This window comes from Scleropages formosus, chromosome 1, assembly GCF_900964775.1.
Source record: "Scleropages formosus chromosome 1, fSclFor1.1, whole genome shotgun sequence".
Lineage (NCBI taxonomy): Eukaryota > Metazoa > Chordata > Actinopteri > Osteoglossiformes > Osteoglossidae > Scleropages > Scleropages formosus.
The window spans coordinates 7301427-7322350 of NC_041806.1; the positions used below are offsets into that span (position 1 = coordinate 7301427).

Below are 20924 nucleotides of genomic sequence, written 5' to 3' on the forward strand. Positions count from 1 at the left end.
ACCGATGTTCATCACACAAGTAGGTGCACAAAACTCGGGATAGACTAACCCTGATCACCTTCCTACGATTTCTTTTTTTAATTTTTTTTTTTTTTTTTAAGGATACGCAAACATTTACATACAATACAGGAGTAATGGCCGTGTAAAGGCTTTTCTGGGCATGATCATAAAGTTATGGTGCATGAACATTTACACCATACGTGAGCTGGAGAGATCACAGGTGAAGTGAGTCTGGAAGAGGTGAGTTTTCAGACCCTTCTTGAATGTCGACAGAGTTTCAGCAGTTCCGAGTGAGAGGGGGTGGTCGTTTCACCACGACGGAGCCAGAACCGAGAATCTCCGTGCTTTACCTTTCATGCATGGGACCATATACAGTCCCATAGAGATATTTGGTTTTGGTGCTTTTTCCTGACACCTGTTATCTCTGTGCATGAACAAAGTTTGCATTTACGGTACATTTATTCGTTTAGATGACACTTTTCTCTAAAGCGACCTGCAATGTAAAGGTGTTTACATCTATACAGCTGGGGAAGTTTTAATGGAGCAATTTAAAGTAAGCACTTTGTTGAAGAGTACTACAGTAGCAGGTGCAATTCAGATCTATGACCTTTGGATCCGAAGGCAGTAGCTCGGCCCTCGATGCCACTTACTGTACTGCAACAGAAATTTTGAAACAAAGTATAGAACATAGGTTAAAATTAAATTAAATAGAAAAAGTACAAATTCACAACGGAACTGTTTGCAACACGGGGAGCCAGTTTTCACGATAAATATGATCACTCTGTCTGATACCGTGTCATTACCCTGCTGAGATTATCCTGTATAATGATCACACGGGGCTAGGTGCACAGATACGAGAAGGTGATTTCAGGTTCTGAACCACCTACAGCAGTGGCAGCTGATGCTCTTATGACGGCAAAGGATGGACTGTTTGTTCTGTCCTTCAGTTCCTTCTGCCTTTCGTTCAAAATCGTCTCAACTGAATGCTGCCCCCATCCATAGGATAGCCGCCCGCCTTCAAGTGAATATTTGTTTGCTTTTTTTTTTTCCATTGAAGTTTGAAGGTGCATTTAAATAACTTTGAGAAATTTCTAAACAGCAATTTGCACTTTTTCAAGTTGAAGTTCAAGTTGTTTTTATTACAGTATCATTCCTCTATATAGTTTGTCACAGTGGAAGTTTTATTATAACAAATATTCTTTAAACACTAGTTAGTGCGAGCCACATATTACTTTTTATAGGTAACCAGATTAGGTTGTGGAGCAAGATGATGTCCGTCAGAACCGAGTTACGTTCAGAACCTCATTTCCAATGTGAAAATGCTGGTAGTGTTTTCTTAAAACGCAGAGATCGGACTTTCAGTACTGCCTTGGGTTTGTGTCTAATAATGCCCCCCCCCTTTCTGTCCCTCTTCCATCAGGGTAATCCTGGAACTGATGGCATTCCTGGGGCAAAAGGCTCTGCAGTGAGTAGCTTTGCCCGCACCTGTTTATTGACAGCATCTTTGCTGCCAGAAATATCTATTTTCTACAGTTTTCTTTCAGAAATAGACATGAATATGATAATATGGTTGGCTTGTATGTATCTAAAAACTTTTTTTCTTAGCGCTGTGCCCAAAGCAACATTAGTGTTTGGTAGTTTTTCTTTAGTGCATTCACAGACTCTCTGTTATTAATGTATGGCTTATCACCTACCCCTCCAGGGTGCCCCAGGTATTGCTGGTGCTCCGGGTTTCCCGGGACCCCGGGGGCCCCCAGGACCACAGGGAGCAACAGGACCTCTTGGACCCAAAGGACTGCAGGTGGGTGACTTGCTCAATGAGAAGGAAAAACAAATCATTTCTTTATTCCTTTCTGTGACAGACCTTAAAAAAATATACACTTGCATTTAAAATTTAATTTTTACAGTTAGCGAAGTACCTTGAAATATTCAGGCCTCGAATACCCTGTAACGTGTGAAATCACAGTCTACAAATCCATTCATCCCTTACATAGTGGGGTCCCATTCTACTAAAAACTGCTACAATGGCTTATAAAAACATATTATCTTTTCCTCAAATAACAGGCTTGCTGATCCGTACAGCAGTATTTTTGGCAGTTAGTCATTTTCCCACCACGTTTTCTTCCCTCAGTGGTGTCAGTCAATCTAGTTTCTACTATATTAACCTCTAAATTATCCTGGAAATAACAAGCACTAGTGTACATGTAAGGTTTGAATTGTGGTGGTTGAGCTTCTGTGTTTTAATATAGCCGCTGGAGGTAGACAGGTACCTCTTAAAGCAGTTTATTGCTATTACACCTGTTACCTTTAGTTTCCTGCTTCAACTATGTTCAGAAAATACAGCAGTTTGTTTTTTTTAGTTACTGGAGTAATTCCTATTTTTAATTTTAATTGATCAGTTCTCCACATTATGAGAAATAAAACCAAGCAGGGATCCACTGAGCATGTTGCCTTTGTAGAACAACTTTCTAAAACTGCGCAATGCTGCTAAAATGAGCCTCCATACTCAAAAAAACCATCAGCTAAATATTTCCTGCTAATTGCTCTGCTGTCTCCACAATCATTCGGTGAAGTAACATGCCCAATATGGCCAACAGACACTCCTGTGGAATTTTATACGCTTCTCATAGTGCCCTGCCCTATTAAAGCAATGCTCACGTTCCCAACATACGAACCGATGAAGAGATCTGGATGCAGACGTGCCATCTACGGTACATTACCTGCACTTCCACATCACTCTCGCAATGTGCGATTTTCACATTTTTTCAACTCACTTTGGATAAATTTTGCTGTACTGGTTTCTTGTTCCACAAATGAGTGTCAAAAGCCATAAGCAGTTATGCCAAAATTTCAGATAAAGAGAGTTAGTAAATTGAGGGATGGCTGTATAAATTTAAAATAAGTGTAAAGTATGAAAGTATAAATCATAACTGAAATAGTAGATTCAATACTTCTACCTCTACTACTACTGCTGTTATTATTACTTAATTTAGCTGATGCTTTTCTTGAAAATGACATTAAGCTGCTTAAAATTATTTAACCCGTTTATACAGCAGGATAATTTTCGCTGTATCAGTTCGCAATATGTACCTTGATCAAGGGTAATGTAATAATAAACTATGCTGCCTACTGCCCCTTAAGATTAAGTTTGAGAAATAAACTATAAACAAGAATCTATTAGTTCAATTATTTGTCAGATACACAATTTTTATAACATGGTTACTTTGACAGAAGTGTTAATAAAACCTTAATCTTGTGAACAAATGCTGGTCGTTTGTTGTCAGACATGTTATTTTCACTGCGCATAGCCTGTAATGACATAATATTTGCATGCTTTGCAGAGTGAGAGATGCAGGCAGTGATTTTATTAACTTTATTCCTTTATATTATAAACATCAAAATGTCTCCATCCAGAGTATGCTCTGCTTCACACCTTATGCTTCAGGAATAGGTTCCTTACCACCTTGACCCACCATTAGGACGAGCAGTCATTGAAAATTAACAAATGAACAAAAAATGTCACAAAATATCAAAATGCAAGCTACAAATAATTTCTGTTTCAAATATTATATAACATACGCTATGTTTATTGTATAACATATGCTGGTGTTGTCATTATCATGTATAAAAATGCTTTCTATTTTGCTATTTTCATTCTTTTAAAGTGATGCATTTTTCACTTGGGAACCAGTTATTTTTTTTCATAAGAAATTGTATTAATTTGATCCCCTCTCAATAGGAATTTGCCTAACAGAGTGATTTTATGGAATTAACCCTTTACATGAGGGACAGGTGTACTGTACATGTATTAAAAATAGGTTACAAACTGCAGTGATTTACCATCTGTTTTCTTACCTGTCTCCTCTATTTAGGGTGACCCTGGTCTGGCAGGATTCAAGGGAGAGGCTGGCCCTAAAGGAGAACTTGTGAGTCATTATTTCATTGTTTTTTATGTTTTCGCCTCCCGTCTTGGTCGTTATCTTTATATTTGGTGAACTCGAAATCAGTAAGGCTTCTTTGTGTTGCCCATGTTAGGGTCCTATTGGTCCCCAAGGTCCACCTGGCCCAGCAGGAGAAGAGGGCAAGAGAGGAGCAAGAGGAGAACCTGGTTCAGCAGGACCAATTGGACCTCCTGGAGAGAGAGTGTGTAAAATCCCCTCAAACCATGGCAACCGCATGAAGTGTTTATTAGTATTGGGCATCTCAGAACACGTTCAGTACTGGTCACAGATGAGAGGTTACCATCTCAGTGAGATGCTTCCTTCTGTCATAGCAGTGACAAGCTTGATCATGGATTTATTTTAAATTAAATTATGGTCACTGCAAAATTCTTGCAGATGTAATTTTCTCATTGAAAACACAACATTGTTGTAAATAATAGCCCCATTCTTTTGTTTTTTTTTGTTTTTTTTTTTTTTTTTTCCCAGGCAGCATCAGTAATATTAGAGCTTAAATGTGCTGTATTGTTTCTGTTATAGGGGGCTCCTGGTAACCGTGGTTTCCCAGGTCAGGATGGCGTGGCAGGTGCAAAGGTGGGTATGGCAGCACTTACAAAACTGGGTCCACAGGTTGACAGTAGTGATAGAAAAAGCTTGCTGGGAGATTAAATCCATTCTTTTTAGGCTTACCTATGTTTGCCACATGGAATAAAAAGAAAAATCTTGCACTGGAAATTGAGGGTTTTTCTCAGTCCAATACGACAGCTGTCATGTCAGAAAGGGGAAAGAATTAATATACGTTTCATGCTTATGATTGGATGGAGTTTGACCAGCCCTTAATTCATATGCCTTCACGTTCATTCCTTCATTACCATTATGAAAGACAATGATTTCAGCGCCTTGAACCGTCTGTGCAGTACTGTACTGAAGAGCACTGTCTATATTGGAAGCATCTTTCTTACGTTTAAGATGCAACTGTCACATAACCTCAAGAGAACTCATTGACTTGCTTCTATTAAAACAAAAAAAACCCACAAAATTTTTAATCAAAGGTCAAGGGAAACTGCCCTGCTTTTCATCTGACAAACTGACAATGTGCTTTATTATTATCTTCATAATATTGTGAAAAATTAAGTTCTAGTACTGTGGGCACAGAATGGTATTCTGTGCAATTTTCTTTTTTTAATATTTATTTGATTTTTATTAATATATTTATATGTTTCTAATTTATTTAATGCAATATTTATTTGCTTTTTTAATGTCGTGAATTATCACACTATTAATTCTTTTGTGACGCCACAGTACACTACCAGACTTCAACACGCATGAAATTCAGTTTAATTCATGCCAGTGTCAACATGGGGGTCATCAGAAAATCCCTGCTGTCTTCACACTGCTCTCTGTTTCCCTTCCACAGGGTGCACCCGGCGAACGTGGAGTTCCTGGTACTCTGGGTCCAAAGGGTCCGAACGGTGACCCAGGCCGTCCTGGAGAGCCTGGTCTTCCTGGTGCCAGAGTGAGCAATCTTCCCCACGTCCAATTTTATATGATAGGGTAACTCTGATAACACCTATGCAAGTAATAGTTTCTCTGATGAATCTTTTTAGTACCTCTCTTACTGTCATGAACTTCTCTTCAGATTACAGTATTTCATCATAGGACAAGTCTCTTCTAATATCTGACTAATGTACCGAATAAAGAATCACCGATGTAGCGCGTTCCTCTGTATACGTTTGTAGTCATAACAAGCATTTTCTTTGGTCATCAAAGCGCTATACATTAGTAAAGCGATGCTGTGCACTGCATCTGTACCATGATTAACCTTAACAGTGTTTTCTTTTCTCTGAAGGGCCTAACTGGTCGTCCCGGTGATCCTGGTCTTCAGGGAAAAGTTGGCCCCGTTGTGAGTATGAGAGTCAGGTATCAATAGCGGGTGTTGCTAGATTTTTATAAGAAAGTCACAACATATATACGTAGACATAATATAACCGACATGCCTGGATAAGAATCTTTACTGAGTCTTCGGGATCTTATCCCTTGCCTGTCTTGTTATAGCTCAAAGTATTCAGGAGCCTCCAAGTAAGATGCGCTTTGCTGGCTGGCATCCCCCAGTCACATCCCGAGCTGCAGTGTATAAAATTGGCTTAATGTGTCTTATCTGCCTAATTTAGGGGCCTGCAGGTCAGGATGGTCGCCCAGGACCCCCTGGCCCACTGGGGGCCCGCGGTCAGCCTGGCGTGATGGGTTTCCCTGGACCCAAAGGAGCCAACGTGAGTTATAACTTTATTAAACTGTGTGTTAAGTTTGGTCTTATTGATGGGTCAGCCATAATTTATTGCAATGTTCTGGAAAAGTGTTCAAGCTCAGATCTTTGCATCTGACTGTTGCTGCTGTAACTATACCGGATTTCTGTTTGCTGTCAGGGTGAGCCGGGAAAATCCGGAGAGAAGGGACCTGTTGGAAGCCCCGGCCTGAGAGTATGTTCACTCCTTTGGCATTTTAGTCTAAACACTAGTGGTTTCGCTAGTGCATCTAAGAGTTCACAATCTGGAGCTCTGACTGGGCAGTAAAGGTGTTCTGCCAAAACTGCCTCATCCTGTGTTCCTTTCCATTGATTGTTCTCACTCACCTCTTTTCTCAGGGTCTGCCTGGTAAAGATGGTGAAACTGGAGCTGTGGGACCCATTGGCCCAGTTGTAAGTTTACCCATAATCCTCTAAGTCATATTTTAATTGCCTTGCCCTTTTCCCCTAATAATCCCTTTAATTTAGTTGCTGTCCAAGTTGTCTTCTAAAAATGTACTCATTTTCTTACCTTCCGATTTTTAGACTACGGTCATAGTTTACTGTTACCGATAATAGTTATTATTATGATTAACTAGTATTTAATTGATGCCTTACAATGCTGGATACACTACAATACAGCACACTTCAGTAATGTTGGTTTTTATTAAAACTTCATACTGGTTAAGTGTAATTATGGAGAGAGGGGTGACAAAAGAACACATCTTTCCCACCAAGAAAAGGAAACCTCTACCATATGATTAAATTCCTCAAGAACACTGATTGCAGTAAGAGGGGGCAGCTCATAGCATAGTGGTTAGAGCCACTGCCTTTGGAGCCACAGGTTCAAATCCCCCCTCCAGTTGTAATACCCTTGAGCAAGGTACTGGCCCTGTATTGCTCCAGTAAAATTTCCCAGCTGTATAAAATGGAAAAATAATTGAAAGTAGCTTAACATTGTGAGTTTCTTTGGAGAAAAGCTTCCTATGAATGAATGCAAATGTGAGAATGTACCTCCCTACACAGTAACATAGCTGGAGTTCCAGAAGAATGGGCAGTAAAGATTCACCTGCAGCAAGGCAACTCATTGTGGTTTTAGGATGATGACAGAATGTCTTATTCTATTTGCCTGTAACTCAGATTTTTAATCAACCTGCTGCCACTTCATTTTTAAACAGCATAAGAAGTGCATCAGTAAATTATCGATCTCTTTCAGTGATTGTATAGGGTTGTTGCGTTGTTTCTTCTAAGGTCCTCCCACCTTCCATAAATGTGCTGTGTTGACCCATGCCGATGAGCGATCTTGTAATTGCGCACAAGTTTCCATGACACGTTATTGACTTCAGGGCGTCTTTCTTACAGGGGCCCGCTGGGGAGAGAGGAGAGCAAGGACAGACTGGTTCTCCTGGTTTCCAGGTAAGTGCCATTGCCTGTTAGCCTACAGTTACTTTTAAACCATACACGGGTTAAGAAAACTGCAGTCTAGCATCTGAACACATATCACTCCAGTGCTTAATAATGATTGCAATGTTCACTTACTAGAATTAATGCCAAACCACCCATACGTCCAAATCAATCGTCAGTAATGAACTCCATGTAAAAATTCCCCAAGCTTATTTCCCAGCATGCAAAATCAGTGTCACCTCATATAAGAAAACTTTATTTACAGTATTGCCTGTGGCTGCACTTATCAGGGGTAGGAAAAGACACATTAATACTAACAATTCCTACAAAATCTGAAAAATAAAATAGTGGATGGGCAACAATCATTATGCTGAACTGATAACCAAAGCAAGATTATAAACGTCGAGCAATCATAAAAATAGGTAACAGACGACAAACATGGATTTCGGCTGTTTGGCGTCTGACCTTAGTTATTGTTCAGTCTGCTCTTTTGTTGAGAATGGTGCATTGTCGCCAACAGTAACCGGACCGCGGTCCATTAGGAAGGACAATTTGCAGTGGCTTTTTTAGTTTGGCCTTTTTAACTCTCACTGTTTGTTGCTGCTCGGGTCTGATAAAACACTTATGGCAAATTTAAGGTAGAAGAAAGGGTTTTTTTATGCAAGCTGCATCGCTCTGTGTCTTTGTTCCGATTACACGTTGATGACCCACTAGGCTGATATCATAACTTGTTCGCTAGCTGTCTTGACATCCACTGCCTGCTGCAATACCTCAGACACAGGTTATATGTTCTATGATTTGTCTCATTCTGTCCATCCAGGCTTCCAGTGTAACAGCATAGCCGTAACAAATATTTCCAATTAATAATCACAGCGCAATCCCGTATTATTTGTCAGAATATTTTACGGTGTGCGATTTAAAAAGTGCCCTTTGCTTCAGGACCTGTTGTGGTTGGAATCCTGAGGCATATGCCGTACTAATCTGGTTTATTGTCTCGGATTATTTATGCGAAGAAAACCTTCAGTCTTTAAACTTCTCTCCAGGGTCTTCCCGGACCTACTGGCCCTCCAGGTGAAGCAGGCAAGCCTGGTGAACAGGTAAAACACCCGTAACCACAGCTATGTACTCTGTTTTGTCAAAGTTGTGTCCACACTGGACATTATGAACATGGGATGTCCTTGACAAGACCATCTATTCAAAACACTGTTCCTGTGTAGGGTCTTCCTGGAGAGGGTGGAGCACCTGGCGTTATTGGACCCAGAGTGAGTATCCTTTTGTGTTTTTTTCAGAATATAGTCTCGGTCACAAAACAGGGTCCCGTATTTTTCATGCTAAATTTTCAATGCCTTACTTTTCTCATTCTCAACAACCCTTGTCTTCCGGTCTTTCTTTCGCTTTCTCCATAGGGTGAGCGAGGATTTCCAGGAGAGAGGGGAGGAGCTGGTCCACAAGGTCTCCAGGGACCCCGTGGTCTTCCCGGTACTCCAGGAACTGATGGGCCCAAGGTGAGCACAAACACACTGCCCACACGTTGTTTTAAGTATAGTTCATTCCTGAAAAAGTCAATCTCATAAGCAGAAGAGTGTATTTCAGGATTGATAGGAACCACCTCAACTTGCCAAAAAATGTAAATACAAAGACAAATTCAAAACAAGCAAACAAAAAAACTCATATAAAACTTTGTTCACTGTTGGAAGCCTGGTACAAACGAACAAAAACTCAAAAAAAATTTCATAACCCATAGATGTTTTTTAGAGGGCACAAATTCACTCATTTCAATAGCATTCACCTATTTTTGATGAGCATCGTTGACCTATTCCATGATTATTGCAGATATTTGGGCAGGTGTTTTGTGACTTTTTTATAAACTGCAGCCTTGCATCTGACATTGACTGTAAAGCTAGAAGAAGTGGGTCTGTGCCTCTGGGATTTGCTTCAAGGCCAAGACAGACCTGTATTATTCTAAGGAAGAGGAAGTTTACCCCTGCTCAGAAAGAGCCGTCTTTGTTCTGTTTGACAGATACCAGTTTGTCTGGGAGAACTTTGTCTATGTTATTTAGCTTGCGTAGTTCCAAGAATCTTTTTAATATATTCATCTGGCATTTTGCCAACATATATCCCCCTTTAACAGGATGTTCTAGCAGCAAAATAATTTTTGCATCAGGCTCCGAAGAAACAAAATCAACGGAAATTCTAGTTCAACTGTTAGTAGCCTTTGATAGCTGCTGCATTAGTCTCTTGTCTCCATACTCAACGCTTCTTTCGTTCCAGGGAGCTATTGGTCCTGGTGGACCCTCTGGTGCCCAAGGACCCCCAGGCCTTCAAGGGATGCCTGGAGAAAGAGGTGCTGCTGGCATTACTGGAGCCAAGGGAGACAGGGTAAGTAATACCAATGCCTACTCTTATATAAAATCTCTCCCATAACCACTTTACATGTATCCCTATGATTGTTATACTAGCCATAGATGTTGTTATAAACATGAGTATAGTTTCCCAACTCTAATTTGCGTGTTTGTTTTCAACAGGGTGACAATGGTGAAAGGGGCACTGAGGGTGCTCCTGGGAAAGATGGTGCAAGGGTGGGTCTCCTGTCATTATCACAGTGACGGTCAAAGACTTCTCAATAATACCTTTAATTATTGTTTTTCAGTGAATTCCCTTTGATCTTTGATAATTCAGTTATGACATTCGTGAACGATAAGAAGGGATGGTGACCAGTTTTAACCTGCACGCCTGTGTCTGATCATACTCAGGGTTTGAGTGGTCCCATTGGTCCTCCTGGTCCAGCTGGCCCGAACGGCCTGAAGGTGAGATATTGCTGCGATGCCACATTTTGTTGTTTCCATGTTGCTTGACACGGTTTGGCTAATTTAACTCTCCTTCTTTCCTTCCTCAGGGTGAATCTGGTCCTTCAGGACCCCCTGGCTCTACTGGTGCTCGTGGTGCTCCTGTAAGCATCTCCTTTCTCTGTCTGTTCACCTGAACAAACATTCCTTGAGACTGGAAATGTCCTGCACATCTTTATTTAGAGAAGTATCTTTTATGCATAAAGAGCATTTACACACTAACTGTTAGCACAAAACCAAAATGCATCTGATAAAATGTTAATGGGAATAACGATTGCTGGCACAGTATTGACACCGTCATCTAACCCTGTGCTTCAGTCAAGTTAGAATGAAATAAAGTTTCGGAGGCACTGTCTTCACAGCCTTGAATTATGAGAGGCCAGATAGAGAAAACTGCAGTGCTAAATCCTGATTTTGCAGAAAAAAAGTTCAGGAACATTTCATGCTGTGCTTTCCAACCGAGGGGTTTTAATACGCACGTCCTCAATGAGTAGCAGGTAGTGTAGTGGTTAGAGATGTTGCCTTGGCCTCTGAACTTCCCCAGTTGTACCGATGAACAAGGTAGTCTCCTTGAGTTGCTCTAGTAAAAACTCCCTGCTGAATAACTAAGTATGTAACTATAATTTGTAGTTGTACAACCTTAACAATGTAGATAGCCTGGGCAAAGGTGTCAGTTAATTAACATGTAATAACACACTCTATATAAGCTGTGGTATGACTCTGCATGTACATTTATTTATTTAGCAGATGCTTTTCTCCAAAATGATTTACCATGAACTCTATGTAGTGTTATCAGCCCATAGACCTTATTCACCAAGGTCACTTACACTGTTAGATACACTACTTTCAATGGGTCACTCATCCATACATCAGTGGAACACACACACACTCTCTGTCACCCACACACTATGGGGAAACCTGAACAGCATGTCTTTGGACTGTGGGAGGAAACCAGAGCACCCAGAGGAAACTCACTCAGACATGAGGAGAACATGCCAACTCCACACAGACTGAGTGGGGATCGAATCCATGTCCTCTTGCACCACCTTAACGCTATAAGACAGCAGCACTACTCCCTGTGCCATCGGGCTGCAAGAAAGAGCTGAGTTCCAGGAATCAGATTGATGCGTGTGTATTTTTGCTGAGCTGCTATCTCTCCCCTCTGCTCCCTTTGTCAGGGTGATCGTGGGGAGAATGGACCTCCAGGTCCTGCTGGCTTCGCTGGTCCTCCTGTAAGTGTTATGACGATGGTTACGCACAGTGATTGTTTAATGTCTTTGCGTCGAAGCGCATTTTTTACTCAGCAGGTCGTACAGCCATATGCTATCAAAAAGACAAAGTAAATTCTAAAATGAAATGAAATTGAATTTGCTAGATAGGCCCACCCTCCTCAGGTGCTTACTAATACCCACATGTAACTATAGTAAATTGTTGTTGCGTTTCTGATTTTTTCTGCAGTAGAAAACACTATTTGTTCTCGGTAATAATAACCTGGGGATGATGACCGTTTCTTACTTGCGCTGATTCTCTGACATCTAGCCCCCTGCTGAAACATCATTTCCGAAAATATACCCTCAGTAATAATAACCCTATTTAATAGTTCTTGATTTCTGTCTTCAGCAGAAATGTGAAATTTCTTTATTGAATTCTCTAAAATCCAGTTGTTCGAAAGTAGATGCGTGAATGTATGTGAAAGGGATTCAGTGAAATGTTTTACTGAAATAGGTTGTCTTGTACTGTTCGTAACAGGGTGCTGATGGTCAGCCTGGAGCTAAGGGAGAGACTGGAGAGGCTGGGCAGAAGGGAGAAGCTGGAGCTCCTGGCCCCCAGGGTCCTTCAGGGGCCCCAGGACCACAGGTGGGCCTCCAAGTCCTGTGCATTGCTGGGAGGAAACCAAAGTGTATTTCTCCATATTTTATGAATGTAACGCTGCAATTACACTAATTGACTGTTTATCCTTTATTTCAGGGCCTCACTGGCATTACTGGACTCAAGGGTGCTCGCGGTGCTCAAGGTGCACCGGTGAGTGACATCATCTACCCCGCCGTTTATGAAACTCCTGTCATGGTGTCTACAGTTGACTGTCCTTATTCCCTTTTCTAGAGGAGATGAACTCTTTTACGTCGATGTAACGATTTCCGATTCTGAATTTCCTCATCGCTTATTTATCAGTGTACATTCTTCGATGTTTTCGTAAAAAACACGTAATAGGACATTCGTGAGAGCAGTTGGCTCATAAATCAGGTAGATTCTAATGAACCAGTGTCATGGCTGCTCTGCCCATCATAATCAGATATTTTTTCCTCTAGGGCACCACTGGTTTCCCTGGAGCTGCTGGAAGAGTTGGCCTACCAGGCCCCAATGTAAGCTCTTAGTGGATATCTGTACTTTCAGTTAATGCTGCTGTTCATGGTGCATCACTCTGGTCTGGGTGGATATTTATGTTCTCAAATTATCCCGCTGTCCCAGATTTCTTACTTTCTGTGTGAATATCCGTAACCTAGTGGTGCACAAAAAACATAACAGACAGTACCAAGGGGTTCTGCAAGATTGCCGGTAATTTCACTTTCGCCTGGACGTCTTCATTGATCGTCTTGCCATATCTCCGCGCTGTGCTTCAGGGTAACCCTGGACCGATTGGCCCTCCCGGTCCTGCCGGCAAAGACGGACCTAAAGGTATTCGTGGAGATCCTGGGCTCCCAGGGAGAGCGGGTGATCCTGGATTGCGTGGAACTGCTGGTCCTCCTGGAGAGAAAGGAGAGCCTGGAGTAGACGGTCCCCCCGTGAGTTTACTCTTCCGTTTCCAGTTTGTTGTTTGGAGCAGCACTGGTCAATTTGTCTTCCATCCACATTGGTAGATATTAGCCTTATTCTTTTGATTGTATTTCCCAAAATAACTTCTACAATGTTCACCCACTCATCTATTCTTTTACATGACTCTAGCAGAAATGTACTGTGTGTCTCCTAATGACCAACTGCGTGATCCATTATGTGATTTTCAGAGTAGCTCTAGCGGGGGTGTGGTGGTGCAGCAGGCTTGGCCGGGTCCTGCTCTCTGGCAGGTCTGGGGTTTGAGTCCTGCTTGGGGTGCCTTGTGATGGACTGGCGTCCCGTCCTGGGTGTGTCCCCTCTCCCTCCAGCCTTGTGCTCTGTGTTGCCGGGTTAGGCTCCGGTTTACGATGAGCAGTTTCTGCATGTGTGTGTGTGTGTAGCTCTTCCTGAAACTCCAGGTTTACCCACACAAACTATAATTTGTTTTAGGGTTCTGAGGGCCCCTCAGGTCCCCAAGGTCTGGCAGGACAGCGTGGTATTGTGGGTCTTCCTGGACAGCGAGGTGAAAGAGGATTCCCTGGTCTTCCTGGACCTTCTGTGAGTCTTTTTTTTTGTGCCTGTACTGAATGATCTTTAACGGTTAATTGCAGAACTAAAACACTGAAAACAGTGCTGCACCAGAGATACTCTTGTCTTTAATCATGGCGATTGCTCTCGTTCTTCAGGGGGAGCCTGGAAAGCAAGGTGGTGCCGGCAGTTCTGGTGAACGTGGCCCCCCAGGTCCAGTGGGACCACCTGGTCTGACTGGACCCGCTGGAGAGCCTGGGCGTGAGGTCAGAGTTTAGGGACACGCTATGTGCTACTTAGTTGACCATGAATAAATAGCTCATTTAATAGTCAGTATATTCTTACAAACATATAAAACCAACACCTAGCAACTTATAGAAATAGAAAAGTATAGTTGGAATATAATCATTTAAACATGTAGAATAAAAATATCTATACATTGATCAATGGAATGACAGCAAAATCCTTCAACATAAGTGAATGGGTAATTCACTGTATACTCCCTTTGACAAAACAGGGTAATCCTGGCTCAGATGGGCCTCCCGGGAGAGATGGAGCTACTGGTATCAAGGTAAGATTCACGCATCACCCCTCAATCCTACTTCCTGTTGTTCACAATTAGATCTTTTTTTAAGATTTTCATTTATCATGTGCAGCCATGTAGGAAACATACTGGGGGGAGGCATGGTCATCTGCTCCATTGGCCAGATCTAAGTGTTGGGTGTGTGTGTGTGTGTGTGTGTGTGTGTGTGTGTGTGTGAAAGACACATAATTTAAATAGATGTAAAGTTGCCTAAACCCTGAATACCATTCAGAATGTAGTGTTATTATAGTCTAATATGTGCATATCTCCCCTGCAGGGTGAGCGTGGGAACACAGGCCCTGCTGGTGCCCCCGGAGCACCTGGGGCACCTGGAGCTCCCGGTCCTGTCGGCCCTCTGGGCAAACAGGGAGACAGAGGAGAGGCTGTGAGTGCCCCTTTCAGCACATCAGATGGGAATATTCCCATTTATAATCCCTCGTCAATTAACATATTATGAGAAACTACTAAATTCTCTATATTGTCACTATTTTTGCCAAAGCCAAAAATTTTAAATCATAGTTTATTCACTCGCTCTGCTTTATTAGCACAGGTGCAAATAATCAGCAGAGCGAGTGAATAAACTATGATTTAAAATTTTTGGCTAAACTAAGCACGAAACTTTTGTTTTTAACGAGGTCACGGTTGAAAGGACTGGATTTAACCCCGGTAACAGATGATTATCAGTTAAAACGCTTGAATTTCGTTGGTCTCGGTTCTGTCCTAAATTATGTATTATATTTATTTTGTGTACAGTACATTTTAAAATAAATGTGGATGTAATTTTTTTTTCACACATTACCGTGCAGTATTGTGTTTAATAATGTGTAATGGCTGTTTATTTTTGTGTCTTTCACAATATCACAGGGACCTCAAGGACCTTCTGGACCTTCTGGCCCAGCTGGGGCTAGAGGAATGGCTGTGAGTGTTTTATCATGCATGTTGTCCACCTTTTACATCTCTTACACTGACCTATATGACTCACGTACTGGCGTAGCCACATATACAGCTCATACACTGATCATGATCGAGTGCTGCCTGTAAACCGCATCCTGTAGACTTGAGCATTTTTGACATCTACTGTATTTCCCAGGGACCCCAAGGCCAACGTGGAGACAAGGGTGAGGCTGGAGAGACGGGTGAGAGAGGACTGAAGGGACACAGAGGCTTCACTGGTCTGCAAGGTCTTCCTGGACCTCCCGTAAGTGACGCTGACCTCCTACACAGGCCCGCTTACACATTTTACCGTAGAATATATAGTGTACGTGTCTGAGTAAAAGAAATATTCTTATTAAGACTGAATACTCCTTTGTCATATTTATTTGTGATATGCAACTCTCTGATTTGTTCTATTAATTATTTGTACGGAGGGCAAGGTGGCACAGCGGGTTTGAATGGGTCCTGCTCTCTGGTGGGTCTGGGGTTCAAGTCCCACTTGAGGTGCTTTGCAACAGACTGGCATCCTATCCTGGGTGTGTCCCCTCCCCCTCCAGCCTTGCGCCCTGTGTTGCCATGGGATAAGCGGTTTCAGATGATGTGTGTGTTGTTAACTTATAGTCTTCATTATAAACTGCTGGAAACTATGTGCAAATGCTGCTTTTTGCTTTGAAATAATGACACTACTGTTCATGCAGTTATGTGGCCTCTCTTGTATTTTCACAGGGTCCTGCTGGTGATCAGGGTGTTACTGGACCTGCAGGTCCTAGTGGACCCAGAGTGAGTTCAAGGGAGTTGGACCGGCATGGATCCACTTAACCACAAATAATGTTTCAATCTGTGTTTTGTGTACTGTTTTAACATACAGAAGAAGTCAGTGTTCAGGGAAGGTCACGATCTTCTGCGTATTTTGTTCCTCAGGGACCTGCCGGCCCACCTGGTGCCCGGGGAAAGGATGGAGCCAATGGACAGCCTGGTCTTCTGGGTCCCTCTGGACCTCGTGGTCGATCTGGAGAAAATGGTGCTGCTGTGAGTAGCTACCCTTCCTCTCATGACTCTGGCATTCTGCTGGGAGTGGCCAAACCCCCCTCCAAATAGCTGCCCTTGTCCTGCTCTGAATGTCCGACATGGAAATTGAACAATAAAACAGCCTGTTTGGAGAATAACATGAGTTACTATGAGTTTTTTAAATTCAGCTAAAAAAAACAGCTGAAGATCCCTCCTGCTGCATATATGAATAAAACACTTACTGTGACTGATCCTAACACTCTTTCTCCATCCATTCTTTAAGGGTCCTCCTGGTCCTCCTGGCCCCCCTGGTCCACCTGGCCCACCAGGGCCTGGCATCGATATGTCTGCTTTCGCAGGCCTCTCCCAGGAGAAAGGCCCAGATCCCCTGCGGTACGTGAGGGCGGATGACTCCTCGTCCTCACTAAGGGAACATGATGTGGAGGTTGATGCTACCATCAAGTCCATCAACAGTCAGATTGAGAACATCCTTAGCCCAGATGGCACTAGGAAAAACCCAGCCCGCACCTGCAGGGACCTGAAACTGAGCTACCCCAGCTGGAAGAGTGGTGAGTGTGAAGTGGGCGGTTGCAGGGAAGACCAAACCTTCATAAAATGACACTCGTGTGCTGTTGTACATTAACAATCTGAAACAAACTCATTTCCAGGGAATTACTGGATTGACCCCAACCTTGGGTGCACCATGGATGCCATGAAGGTCTTCTGCAACCTGGAGACAGGGGAGACTTGCGTCTACCCAAACACTGCCACCATCCCACGCAAGAACTGGTGGTCCACCAAGAGCAAGGACCGCAAGCACGTGTGGTTTGGAGAAACCATGAATGGAGGCTTCCAGGTGATAAGAACTTTAAAAAAAGCCGGACGAGCCATGCGGTGTAATTCTGGTCCTTTCCATCAACGTTGCCTCATAGCGCTCTTGTATATTTGCTCATATTTTGCCATTCAAAAGTTGACCGATATGAGCAGTGTTGCCTCCTACAGGTTTAAGCCGCTAACTCTCCCCGACTCTCCCTGCAGTTCAGCTACGGCGGGAACAGTCTGCCACCCCAAAGTGCTGAGATCCAGATGACGTTCCTGCGACTGCTGTCTAATGAGGCCTCACAGAACATCACCTACCACTGCCGCAACAGCGTGGCATACCTTGATCGGGGAAGTGGCAACTTGAAGAAGGCTCTACTGCTGCAGGGCTCCAATGACGTTGAGATCCGTGCCGAGGGCAACAGTCGCTTCACTTACGATGTGCTGGAGGATGGCTGTTCGGTGAGTCTCGGTATTTTAAGAGCTGCCTGCTCAGAAGGAGGAGGTTTGCTGGTCTACATACACATGCCTAATATTATTATTAATAATAAACAGCATTTTAGCTGCTTTAAGAGCAGCTTTTCAAAGCACTTTACACAATATATGCTGTACAGTAATAAATCAACAAAGATAAACTAATAAAGAGCAGCATACTAAAGGGTGGCACAGCGAGTAGCACTGTCACCTCACACTGCCTCTATTGTACGAGCGTAGGTTCGAATCCAACTCAGTGTGTGTGGAACTGGCATGCACCCTCCAGGCCAAAAGTGTGTTTCAGGTGAATCTGGGTCTCTAAATTGTCCGTAATGTGATTGATTGTGGCTATCCTGCGATGGACTGGTGTGCCATGCTTGGCTTTGCACCCAGTGCTTCTGAAATGGGCTTCTGACTACCAGGAAAGTGTGTGATCAGCATACTAAGAAATCATAAAATTGAGATGAATGAAAGTCAAAAAATAATACAAAGACAAAATAGCAGTAAAACAAATGATGAGGAAAAGGAGCAGACAGGTGTGTTATTTGAAAGCAATTGTAAACATTTGAATCCAGGTCTTAAAGCTGTATTTAAAGGGTCTTGGGGAAGGAGGACCTCTATCCTTGGGAAGGGAATTGCACAGCTTCAGGGTGTAGCAGGAGAAATCGTCTGTCCTACAAAGGGAAGGAGAACTTGAGGGACACGCAAGAGACAACAGTGAGATGAACGCAGATTACGACGCGTGAATTTGTTTGCATCCCTAAAGCTTTTCGAACTCGCATTTGCTTTTGAACTTCTTTTGCTTTAAATTATAAATACAGTTATTCTCTTAGCTGATGCTTTTCTCCAAAGCAACTTGTACTGTTAATCTGCCTACACTTGTTTACCCATTTGGACAGCTGGGTAATTTTTACTGGAGCAATTTAGGGTAAGGACCTTGCTCAAGGGTACTACAGCTGGAGGAGGGATTCAAACCTGCAGCCTTTGGGTCCAAAAGCAACATCTGTAATCACTACACTACCAGATGACCTGTTAGAACACCGATTAATGCAGAATAATAAAGCAAAAATCAGATAAAGATTTATAATTTTGTAGTTGCTAATTTCTTTACAGCCTCTGCAGAGTAATGACAAGCTAATCATGGTAATTCAATTTTCGCAGGGAGGCCATGCACAGACCTCCTGGGAACTTAAAGGGTCTCGTGTATTTTGTTTAAGGCAACTCATACCAACAGATTGATATTATGATACATGTTCTAATCACACACACATTTTCTGAACCGCTCGTCCCATACGGGGTCACGGGGAACCGGAGCCTAACCCGGCAACACAGGGCGTAAGGCCGGGGGGGGGGTCACACCCAGGACGGGACGCCAGTCCGTCGCAAGGCACCCCAAGCGGGACTCGAACCGCAGACCCACTGGAGAGCAGGACCCAATTCAACCCACTGCACCACCACACCCCCTGTATATTCTAATCATTAGGGCTCAAAATAAGTTCCTGCCAGCGTCTGCCAGAAGTACTTCAGTACAGATTTCAGTAGTATTTTTTTTAAATAATTAATTTTTAATAATATTGTTTGAAGATGACTTATGTAATGGCTGTTACTATTTATGCAAAATATTTCCTTACAAAATTTTCTTGTTCTCCACAGCAACACACAGGGCAGTGGGGCAAGACTGTATTTGAGTACAAATCACAGAAGACATCCCGTCTTCCCATCGTGGACATTGCTCCCATGGACATCGGAGGAGCAGCCCAGGAGTTTGGAGCAGACATCGGCCCCGTCTGCTTCTTGTAAAGATCGACGAAAGAGAGTAACGGAAGCTACAAAATAACTCCAGAATGAAACCAAAACACACACTCCAAAAGACAGCAGAGAGAAATCAAATTACTTTTCCAAAAAAAAAAAGAAAAAAAAGAAAGAACTGTTCAAGTTGCCTTCTAGGACATCTGCACTGAATGGCACCAGCGCAGTCAACTGTGCGTGAGACAACACCAACTGCCCAGTCCACGTCCCGAAGTCCACTTGTACTTCCCTTACCCTTCAGCCCCACACTGGGCAGACCTCCTCCAGACAGTAAGGACAGACGGCTGCGAGGAAGAAGCAACAAGCAAGACGAACAAATGGGAGTAAAGCGAAAATACACAGTGATGATTATTTATTATCTGATTTCTGGGGATAACGGTGCAGTGAGAAGGGGGTGTGTTAAATCAGAGTACTAAAATACACCAGTCCCCCACAAAAAAGAGCTAAAAAAAAAAAAAAAAAAAAAAGTATCCAGCGATTAATAATGTACAGGTCATCCTAATTCTACTGAGACAAGGTGCATCAGAACCGCTGTTCGTTAAGATAAATGACAATGGTGCTATTGTTGTAATACAGTCTGTATTTTCAACAACCATACTAGTATATATTTACTTATGTGTACTTGTCAGTCTTGGTTTTTCCATGTCTTTCTTCCAATTAATTGCCCACAATAAAAGTATGCATCTTGTAAGAAACACCCAATTTTTTTTTAAATAAATGCCATTATATTGTTTTCCGGTTTTCGTTTTGATTCTCAAAAAGCGGTTTTTAAAGCTACCTCAGATGCTGAAACACGACTTGCTCGGCTGAGCGTGGAAATAAATATGTGGGGGACGCCGACACTTGGCAGCCCCATCTTCGCAGGTGTGGTGTAGAAGAGTCCCCGCCAACCGCCCACGACACCCCATCTCACTGGCTACACAAAAACACACTATCCTGGCTTACCCCACAGGAGCCCGTTGTAGGCTACACTACTCCCAAATTATCACCCTGTTTTACCCAGGGTAAGGTGTGTCTGTGTGTGGGAGTGTGTATTTTTATTATAAATATTATTGTGAACATTATGGTTTTTTTTTTGTTGTGGTTTAATGTAAATTGGAAATAAAAGGAGAAACAAAGCCACCTTTTCATTGAGTTTATTCTTCCCCAGGAAGTTGTCTGCATGGAGGCGACACTAAGATACGATTGGTGATATTTGCATTTGCGGTCCATTTTAGCTGCGTACTAACGCTACAAAACAACGCAAACCCGCCTACGTCACACGACCTGACCTTGAGAGGTGATCGCACCATCTTTCGACAAAAAATACGCAGTATAAAAGGATTAGGAATAATATGAATCAAATTTCTTTGCAATTTTTCATTCTCTCATTACAGGTACTTCATTGCCCACAGACAAAGACATTATGGGGGGGGAAGAAAAAAAAAAAAACAGAATTCGTTTTGCTTGGGAGTGTGTTACGTTCACCTTTTTGGACCAGCTGCAACCTC

At 42.6% G+C, this 20924-nt stretch overlaps 1 protein-coding gene across 2 annotated transcripts in view; it reads left to right on the forward strand.

The window, feature by feature from the left end:
* The window catches only part of LOC108930453 (collagen alpha-1(II) chain-like), a 37198-nt gene extending 16287 nt beyond the window's left edge, over nucleotides 1–20911 (forward strand). For both annotated transcript variants that reach the window (XM_018745692.2, XM_018745691.2), the window contains 35 exons: nucleotides 1421–1465; nucleotides 1703–1801; nucleotides 3873–3926; nucleotides 4036–4143; nucleotides 4479–4532; nucleotides 5356–5454; nucleotides 5788–5841; nucleotides 6110–6208; nucleotides 6362–6415; nucleotides 6580–6633; nucleotides 7582–7635; nucleotides 8667–8720; nucleotides 8841–8885; nucleotides 9030–9128; nucleotides 9895–10002; nucleotides 10149–10202; nucleotides 10377–10430; nucleotides 10520–10573; nucleotides 11648–11701; nucleotides 12219–12326; nucleotides 12438–12491; nucleotides 12779–12832; nucleotides 13091–13252; nucleotides 13731–13838; nucleotides 13967–14074; nucleotides 14326–14379; nucleotides 14669–14776; nucleotides 15256–15309; nucleotides 15482–15589; nucleotides 16051–16104; nucleotides 16246–16353; nucleotides 16616–16901; nucleotides 17001–17188; nucleotides 17371–17613; nucleotides 19279–20911. In XM_018745692.2, coding sequence (XP_018601208.1) covers nucleotides 1421–1465; nucleotides 1703–1801; nucleotides 3873–3926; nucleotides 4036–4143; nucleotides 4479–4532; nucleotides 5356–5454; nucleotides 5788–5841; nucleotides 6110–6208; nucleotides 6362–6415; nucleotides 6580–6633; nucleotides 7582–7635; nucleotides 8667–8720; nucleotides 8841–8885; nucleotides 9030–9128; nucleotides 9895–10002; nucleotides 10149–10202; nucleotides 10377–10430; nucleotides 10520–10573; nucleotides 11648–11701; nucleotides 12219–12326; nucleotides 12438–12491; nucleotides 12779–12832; nucleotides 13091–13252; nucleotides 13731–13838; nucleotides 13967–14074; nucleotides 14326–14379; nucleotides 14669–14776; nucleotides 15256–15309; nucleotides 15482–15589; nucleotides 16051–16104; nucleotides 16246–16353; nucleotides 16616–16901; nucleotides 17001–17188; nucleotides 17371–17613; nucleotides 19279–19425 — 3240 coding nt within the window. In that variant the 3' untranslated portion in view covers nucleotides 19426–20911. The remainder of the gene's footprint in view (nucleotides 1–1420; nucleotides 1466–1702; nucleotides 1802–3872; nucleotides 3927–4035; nucleotides 4144–4478; nucleotides 4533–5355; nucleotides 5455–5787; nucleotides 5842–6109; nucleotides 6209–6361; nucleotides 6416–6579; nucleotides 6634–7581; nucleotides 7636–8666; nucleotides 8721–8840; nucleotides 8886–9029; nucleotides 9129–9894; nucleotides 10003–10148; nucleotides 10203–10376; nucleotides 10431–10519; nucleotides 10574–11647; nucleotides 11702–12218; nucleotides 12327–12437; nucleotides 12492–12778; nucleotides 12833–13090; nucleotides 13253–13730; nucleotides 13839–13966; nucleotides 14075–14325; nucleotides 14380–14668; nucleotides 14777–15255; nucleotides 15310–15481; nucleotides 15590–16050; nucleotides 16105–16245; nucleotides 16354–16615; nucleotides 16902–17000; nucleotides 17189–17370; nucleotides 17614–19278) is intronic.
* Nucleotides 20912–20924: the final 13 nt, after the last annotated feature.